This window comes from Nestor notabilis, unplaced genomic scaffold (genome assembly GCF_000696875.1).
Source record: "Nestor notabilis isolate BGI_N333 unplaced genomic scaffold, ASM69687v1 scaffold29067, whole genome shotgun sequence".
Taxonomy (NCBI): Eukaryota; Metazoa; Chordata; class Aves; order Psittaciformes; family Psittacidae; genus Nestor; species Nestor notabilis.
Window position 1 is genome coordinate 373 of NW_009937600.1, and position 9,494 is coordinate 9,866.

Below are 9,494 nucleotides of genomic sequence, written 5' to 3' on the forward strand. Positions count from 1 at the left end.
TTCCCTCCTCCAAAACCAGAAAAGTAGTTTTGTAAAAATGTAAACTTCAACTTGTATCTTCAAATTTCACTGTCAATCATGTTCTGAATTTATGAGTAAACACTAGATTAAGTAATAGGTATTATTTTCCAACAAGTTTATTCTAAAAACTATACATTCACCAAGCTATGCTAGATACTATCTTTGACCAAGACAACTTATTTTTTTTTTAAGGCATTCTTTCACAGAATACGTAAAAAATATACCTGTGTTGAACATTTCCAGCATGAATAGCTTCTGGTGGAACTCTCCATGGGCAGCTTACTCTTCCTCCAGGAAGGCGTTTGAAATCAAACTGGCAACAGATTTTCGGATCAGGACCACAAGTATGAGGAACATCATAGCTATAGAAAGGCATCATATGACAAAGGATATCTGTACTTGATCCTAAATCTGGAATGAAATACATAGAACACATCTTTAAAATAAAACCTCTCCGATTTGCCAGAACTAAATCAGTTTCATGTTCTTAATCCAAGAACTTATTTTAAAAGCAAAGACAATTCCTTGCTTTGAATATCCGTACCTGAAGTCTACCTTTGTATGCACACCTTACATATAAAGAGGCTAAAAAACAGAGATACAGGCAAGATTGTAATGTTCTAATCAAGCACTAGCTGGTTGGGAAAGATAGGAACAAAATATTACTTGTTTTGGCTTGTTTGGTTGGTTGGTTTTTTATTACCTAAATAAATCTCTTTATTTCCAGAATTTTAGAGATGAACAAAACTTTGAGTGAATCAAAACCAATTAAAAAAACCCAAAAAACCTAACCAACAAAAAAAAAAAGCCCAAATTGAAAACAAATCAACCTGCTGTCATTGCCTCATTAACACATTTAAATTGATTTGGTTTAGCAACATCTTAACTTCTTGAGCACATAACTTCTAAAGTATGATTCTGTGTCCTTGTAGATAAGATTCTATGTGCTTGTACATAGAATTACATACAGTTCTATACACTTCTGAGACCATCTTTGCAATCCTAACTTTTCCATCCAGTCAGTCCATTCCATAAAGTTTAACCCACCAGAAGCAGAGATCTACACATATTTTGTCAAGCCTCAAAAGGTCTTTCAAAATTTAACTTTAAAGAGAACCTGAAGTTCTCATAGAACTTAAGAGAACCAAAAGTTGACTCATCTCGTAAAACCCCTAAATGCTGATTACCTATTTTCAGCACTAATAACTTAAAAGGGATGAATGCTGAAAAAAGGATGAATGTTGTGGGTTGTGTAACAGAATCTTGCTCCTAAGTATGCCAACATATGAAAATACTCTTCAAAACCTTAACAGCATAAGTCTCCACAGTTTCAATCCAGACCTTGTTTAAAACTTTCTATTTTACTGCTACTTATTAGTAGAAAGGTAATATTCCATAAATATATGCATTTACTTTTCAACTACAGGAGTTCTCTATCTCAGGTACTATGCTTACATATTATGCCAGATGAGTGTGCAGTAATCTTTGACCCATTTTGAAAAGCCTTCTTTTGAAGCACAAATACAAGACCATATCACACGTGATTTGCTTATGCAACTAAACAGTGCATAATAACTATTCTGTGCATTGAGTGGCATACACCAATGTTCAAAGAAAAATCTCTGAAGCTTCAGTATCTGGGAAATTCATCACAGTGGTATGCTTTCCTTAAGTCACGTTTACCTGTGCAGCAGATTGCTTTCTCTGAATAACCTTCTTCCAACAACTTCTAATTAAGAACACAGAGGAACTAAAAAGCTTCAAAATCACCATCATCTTTCAAAAGTAAGTACTAAATACATTTGTTTAACCCTATATTAATAAAGCAGTGACATATTAGCTTACTTTTAAAAACCAGGAACACCAAAACTTCAACTACATGTATTCATCATTCAGCTTATCGGAATGCTAGTACAGTACAAAGCAAACCAAAATATTCATATCCAAAAGTATGTTCATTTACAGACACATCAGTTTACTAAGGTATAATCACTACATTACCTAAGAAAAGTTTATATTGCATAAATAATATTAAAAAGGAAATTATATTTATCCTAAGAATAAGGTTGTACATTAAAATTTCATTGCAAATTAAAATGGTGAAATATTTTTAATCTATTTTTCTGACTAAACATAACCTACAAATTTCAAGTCCACAGAAACCTACTGTCAATAATGACAGTTATTCATCACACCAGCTAAGGAAAACTAGTTGTTTGAATGCTTTTTTTTCCTTAGTAAGGACATAAACAACACAGGTCTCTCTATCTTCCAGTATTCACTTTAAGCTTTCTTTTTCCTCTCTCCAAGAGAAATGTTCCTTCTCCTTCACCTTACTTCCACATAATAAGAGGAAGAAAAAAAAAGATGTGAGAAAAGGCAAAAGAATATTACACCTCATTCACTTTTTTATATATACTTGCAAGAAATGTGGAAGAAGCAAATTAAAGAGACAAGCACAAATGAAAGTGAAGAAACAGGAAGATTGGAGGAATAATGGCAATAACAAAGTTTTATATTTAACCTCATTCCTAACACACAAGTACTCACACACCCTGTCATCAAAAAAAAAAAACAAAAAAACAACCAAAAGTTAACCTACATGACTTTTTTTTTTTTTTTTAAACCAGAAGTAAGTCTGGTAAAAAGTCAAAATTTTTCAAGTCTAGACTAACTTTTCTAAATAACCTGTTCTGTATAGATTTCGAAGATTACCAGATACTTATTCAAGTTCTCTCTGTATTTTACCTGTGTAAAATAGCAAAATAAACTGACATAAAGGACAAACACATACCCCAGTTCTGTCTCCAAAAAAATTCTAGTGTCTTCTGTGCTGCAAAATATTTTTTAACTGAGTAATGAACTCTCTGTATAAGCATATTGGAAAATCCTGTGCGTTTCAGAAGGTAGGCCATTGTTGGTGAATGCCCAAAAGGATCAATTGCCCAACCAGACTTTGGTTTTACTCCTGTTGACAAAAGAAAAAAGTAAAAAGGGAATAAAATTTTACTTTTCACTCCAAGCAAGCTGTATCAAGAGCACTAAATGTCTTCAAGCAAAGGCGTTCTGTCTAACTACACAAAAAAACCTGAGATTGGTACTCTACATTGTTACAATATTTCAACTGCATCTCAAACATCTTTACATGGAATCGTAATGAAACACATCTCATTTTTTACTTTCAGTAGTTTACACATTACAGTTGGAAAAGAAAGTTGAAAGAAAATGAATGCACGGAGATGGATTGATGTTGCTGAATTTTCACTGTAATTTAAATAATATTAACCTTTGTTGGCTTTGGAACTAACTTTTTTAATTTATTTGGTTGGCAATCATTAGAATCATGTTGATTAATACTTAATTTTCACTGAACTTCATGCTACCAAATAAAAATTATCAACTCTTATTTAACTGATTCTCCAACATAGTTCTCAAGACACACAAACAAACAAACAAAAAAAACCCCAAACAAACAAAAAAAACAAACCTCAAACAAAAAAAAACCAAAACAAACAGAAAACCCAGTAGTGAATGCATTACCCTTTTATTAGGCCTTCCCTTCCCCCATTTCTTAATTATGACAATCTGTGCTTATGGAAATTGCAACTTACGGAAAACGTAGTGAAACAGCTTTTCAAAATAATTTGAGATAACTGGATAAAGTGATGTTAACTTAAGATTAAAATCATTGTACAAATATTTTCTATGTAAATGGGTTATCTCTACTTATGGAACATTATCTCTACAAACAATCAAACAAAAAACACCTCCCAAAGCTACCAAAAGAGTTCAGCCAATGTTATTGCAGTCAGTAGCTCCTCAAAGTTTCAAAACCAAGTGAGTCTCACCTTCTTATTTTGAAATATAATAATTATAACATTATGATGGGTTTCAGTTTTAGAACTACTACTACTGCTACAACTATTACTAATCTTTTTTTTTTTTTTAAAGCCTTACATAAGAAAACCTAATGAATACACAGCCCTGCCGAACAGATGCAACACATGAAGGGAATATAAATTTTTAAGTCATTTTAAGGCTTTTTCATGATTTTCGAAAGACAGAAATGGCAATTGGTAACTGTTATATTTTATTATGCTAATATACTATGCACATCTTTCATTGATCAAGACAAAATATTATGACATAAAATTGTTTAAATATGCTTCATCCAGGAACTATCTACAAACAGTAATTGCAAATACTAGACTCAATCCTATAGCTTCCAGTAAGCAGTTCGATTTAATGTTTCAGGAAAGCAGAGTAGCCTTCTAAGCAACTCAGAAATACAAAAAAACATTCTCTAGTTGACTTCCTGTATTAACACAGTTAGATTCTACATCAAGTTACATACCAAGGTTCTTTTCTAGCCATTGATGTCCTTCTATCAGCTGGTCAATTAAAGCAAAATAATGAGGAGAGGCTTCATCAGGCATGACCCATCCTCCTGTTACTATTTCAAACTGTCCATCTTTTAGTAACCTAAAAAACATGTAAACTGTGTTCAGAATCCTGAATATGAAAAATACTCTTAAAAATCAATTTCTGAATACCCAATATGTATTTCCAGAGACTGTCAAAATCTCAATCGCTTGTGCTACTTTCATCACAGGACTACATTAACCAGGGAAAGACCGAAGAGATGAACAGTGAAATTTTTAATGCCTCTACGCAACGTAAACTACGAGCTCTATTGCATGTGCCATAATATTTGATTTTGGTTTTTGGTTTTGTTTTTTTTTTTTGTCAGGAAGAAGGCTATTTCCTGCATAGATTACAAAAATGAGTGTATGTACTGAAGGCCAGCTGAGCAAGATGACTAGACACTGCATGTTTCAAATGCTACTAATATCTCCCCATCTCTGATTTACAGTTTTTATTGTTTCCGTGAGCCAACAGGGCTTTGAAGTTTATTGTACCTATAAAGCCTTCGTCGCATCTCACTCATTAAAATGCATTCTTGAAAAAGATGACAGGATAATCCAGGTTTTCTATTAAGATGCCAGTGAATGTAGTGCTTCCAGCATCAGGTGGTCCCTACAGCTAAATATGTAATTCCAACACTTATATATTAGCATGCAAATGTTTAATGAATTCAAGAAAGAAATACAGTAAACTCATCAAAGTTCAGTCACATTACAGATAATACCCATGAGAGTAATGAACAACATACAGCAAAAATAATCTCCAGTGCAGCTTCAGTAAAGTCTTACAGCAGTTTAACCAATTCCTGACTGCTCTGAAGAAAGCACGCAGTTCCCTGGTGACTATCATTTACTGTTTGTTGTGTTCCAAGAGATCTTTTTAGTCTCAAAAAACAACAGCTGTGCTATAACACTCATGCATTTTACATACATTTTTAAACACATAGTTTTCTATGTCATTTCTAAGATTTTCAGCATTACCTAACCTTTGCAGTCGTGAGGCTCTCATAGTCTGAATGCATACTGCAACCTGTGCATCTTAAAGAGGAGCATGAAAAGGAGGGCATCACAATCACAGAGGTACCACCACATCCCCCCCACAAAAAACAAACAAAAAAACCCCTATCTTTTTGAAAACCTCAAAATAGATCATTGCTTCAAGTTTAACCAACCATGTCTTTCTTGTCTCAATGTCTAAGGAAGCCTTTTACTTCTGTATTACATTTTCACTTGTGATTTTAGAAAGAACTAAGAGCAAGGGTGTAGAGTAAGTACTGATTCACACTTTAAGCAGCTGCATGTTTATAAAAAATAATACACATTTAAAAACAAAAATCTCATAATTGTGTTACAAGTGAAGAAAAAATTGCCATATAGAAATATTTAATATGAAAGATTACTTTATTACCAACACTTAAACATGAGTTCAAATAAAGTTTATAATCACAACTCCATTAAAATTTGAATGACATCTTCACAGTTGTGCATGGAAACTCAATTTTTTTTCCAGCAACTCAGTAATTTGGCTTACTTCTCTAAATGGAATTCCATTTTGTAACTGGAAAAAAATGAACCAAACACAAAAATCAGAATTTGAGTAGTGAATTATTCTAGCAATTCTGCATCGCAACAAGTGAAACCTCAAGTTTATAGCGTCTCAGAACATGCCACATGGAAGATAATAAATAATACAGTATTCAAACCTTTTAACGGCATCTCTTTTTTGGCTATCTATTCCTTCCCACCATTTTGAAAAGTAAGAAATCTCAGACCACATAAATTTCCTTCGGTTGTCTTCTTGCAGTTTTATAACCATATTATTTAAGATATGCTGTGTCTGATCTCTGAAGTAATCATCAAAAGTCTTCAACCAACCTAAGAAAAAAAATGTAACAAATTCAAGTATCTTTCAACAGTCTTAGCCTGCCTTCTTCCCACTACCTAGACAAAGTTAAGTGACGCATTTCTTAAAAAACTGAACTTTACATCCTGTGGACAGTTCAAAGTGCTAAACTTTCCAGGAGTTTCTTAAAAGTTTAGATGTTCTAGTTCCTAAATGTATGAATATATGGATTCTTAGGCATTCTACTTGGATCAACAGAATACAGAGATTTTAAAAATTATTGGGGTTCATCTGTTTTTTTTTTGTTTGGGTTATTGTTTGGGTTTTTTGTTTGTTTGGGGTTATTTTTTGTTGGGGTTTTTTGTCAGGGCTTTTTTTTTTTTTTATTATTTATTTAAGCACAAGTAGTTGAAAAAATGTACATATCTGCAAATTAATCTTCCTTGATAACTTCCACTAGATTTCACAATCTCCCACATCAGGAAGACTGCAGCCATCTTCCCATCCCAAGCCCTATTCCCAACACACACACACACGGAGCATCCCCCAATCCTTCCCTCAATGTCTTACCTCCTCTCAAGTCATAAAGCACCCCATCACCCTGCTTTTTGTAAAACAACTGAACAAAAATCCTTATTAGCAGCATCTTACACCTTCAGCTTGAGGGGAAAATTAAGACCTACTAATGGTATCCCACAGATCTTGAGGATGAAGAAACAAAACAGGCAAACAAAGCAGCAGTAAGCCCTGCAGCATGCATTCAGCGTCACTTACGAATGAGAGGTTTGTTAGCATTGACTGAGAAAAGAAATATGTTGCAGCTGCATCCCTCTTCAGAAAAGGTACCAGTGAGACACAGAGTGAAGGAAAAAATAATTTCAAGCACATATTCAGACCTCACAGTGCAGAAGCCTCCATGGAATTCTGTAACCTCTTCCTAAAAATTTGCATGAGAAAGTACATGCATCTTCCCTCAAGAACCTGGAAGATATGTTCTTGCTGTAAATAACTCTGGAAAAACGAAGCAGATAAGGCCATCTTCTTAACACACAGTGGCATATTCCTACTCTTCATACCAAGTCCTGTCATGTATGAGCATTTTCATTCAAGTGCTTCCAAATGAGACATTAAATTTATTATGTCACAACTCACTCCCTAATATGTCACCAGAACCCAGTATAACTCAAGTTCGTACTTGTGCTTATCCACAAACTAAGAATTTGTTCCCAAGTTGAAAGAAAAGGTTTACCAGTGTATTTTGATCAGGAAACTCGATACAACTAATTTACACATGGAAAAAAGTGCAACAGCTTAAAGCTGCAATGGCCAAAACTAAATATGCTGATATCATCAAAATAACGTTTGTTGGATTAGAGACAAAAAAAGTAATTACATCCATAGCTCTATATAACATGTGATAGCACAATGGTAAAGTGCTTTTTCTTAAGTAAAAATAAAAATAATGAGTTCTTGTAAGTGCTTTGAAGAACTCAAGCATGGTATATGTGTTTAACTGATCATACACAGTCACACAATGACGACAATAATGTGAATACTAGAAACAAATCCAAAAGCTACATTTTAACTTACGTTCAAGTAAGTGTCATGGTTTAAGCCCAGCTGGTAACTCAGAACCACGCAGCCGCTCGCTCGCTCCCCCTTTCTTCCTCCCCCCACTCTCGGAGGGATGGGGAGGAGAATCAAAAGAATTTATCTCCCACGGGTTGAGATAAGAGCAGTCCAGTAACTAAGGTATAATACAAAACCACTACTGCTGCCAATAATAATGATAAGAGGAATAACAAAGGGAGAGGATACAATTGCTCACCACCCACCGACCGATACCCAGCCCGACCCGAGCAGCAACCTGGGCCTTCCGGGTAACTCTCCCCAGTTTATATACTGGGCATGACGTGCTGTACCCCTTTGGCCAGTTTGGGTTAGGTGTCCTGTCTCTGTTTCCTCCCAGCTTCCGCTCCTCCCTGGCAGAGCATGAGACTGAGAAAGTCCTTGGTCAGAGTAAACATTACTGAGCAACAACTAAAACCATCGGTGTTACCAGCATTGTTCCCAGGCTGAAAGTCAAAACCACAACATTGCACCAGCTACTAAGAAGGAGAGAAAATGACTGCTGTAGCTGAACCCAGGACAGTAAGCATCATTACATATGGAAATAATTTAGCATTAGCTCCTTTTCAGATTCAGCAATAAAAAAATCCCTTATTTTAAGGTATAGAACGTAAACAATTTTTTAATAAGAAATCTCGCATCATCATTCTAAAATGTCAAAGCTAAATAGAGCAAATATACAAGTTAATCTTTTGCTGATGTTTCTGACATAAAACTTCAGTGCTAATTTCATCAAAAAAGAAGGTTTTCAGTAAAGATGAATGGCTTATTTTCCAAGACTGAAAGAAAACTTGAGAAACATGATGTCCCTCAGGAAAGGCTATCTCGAAATTAAAACTAAAAGGAGTATAAGGTTGTTTTTAATTTTTCTATTTGACATGGAAGAAAACAGAGTAAGAAAGAAAGCCACCCGGAACATCCCTGTATTAAAACATTCATTCTGATTCAGAAGAAGATAAAAAATAAGCAAGCTTCTTCTTCCCCAAAAATACTCTCCGAGACAAAGTCATCTATGTAGAAACAAACACCAGTATTGAAAAGGTACAACACAATTTACTTTTCCACTGGCAAACTTTAACTTTTAAAAGATCTCTGCTCACTGGACCACAAGAATAATTTCATATTTATCACATTTAATTTCATAAGCATAGCTAAAAACTCAAATGATTGCACATTTCACCAAAAGCAAAATCTGTCATAAATCATGAGGTACTTCAAAAATTGTAATTAGAATCATAAAATGGTTTGGGTGGGAGGGACCTTAAAGCTCACCCAGTTGCAAACCCGTGCCATGGGCAGGGACTCCTTCCACTAGAACAGGTTGCTCCAAGCCCCGTCAAGCAGGGATGGGGCAGCCACAGCTTCTCTGGGTAACCTGTTCCAATGCCCCACTGCCCACACAGTAAAGCATTTCTTTCTAATATCAAATCTAAACTTCTCCTCTTTCATCTTAAAGCCATTCCCCTTGGTCTTATCTTGTAGGCCACCCCCCTTTAGGTACTGGAAGACTGTTAAGGTCTTGTGAATTTTCTAAAAAAAAAAAAAAAAAAAAAAAAAAAAAAAAAAAAAAAAAAAAA

General features: G+C 34.6%; 1 protein-coding gene across 1 annotated transcript in view; it reads right to left on the reverse strand.

The window, feature by feature from the left end:
* Positions 1 to 245: 245 nt before the first annotated feature.
* LOC104409095 (alpha-mannosidase 2-like) overlaps positions 246 to 9,494 on the reverse strand; it is a gene marked incomplete at both ends in the record, with an annotated part of 13,852 nt that continues 4,603 nt past the window's right edge. The window contains 4 exons of the mRNA XM_010018882.1: positions 246 to 432; positions 2,816 to 2,989; positions 4,376 to 4,503; positions 6,149 to 6,320. Coding sequence (XP_010017184.1) covers positions 246 to 432; positions 2,816 to 2,989; positions 4,376 to 4,503; positions 6,149 to 6,320 — 661 coding nt within the window. The remainder of the gene's footprint in view (positions 433 to 2,815; positions 2,990 to 4,375; positions 4,504 to 6,148; positions 6,321 to 9,494) is intronic.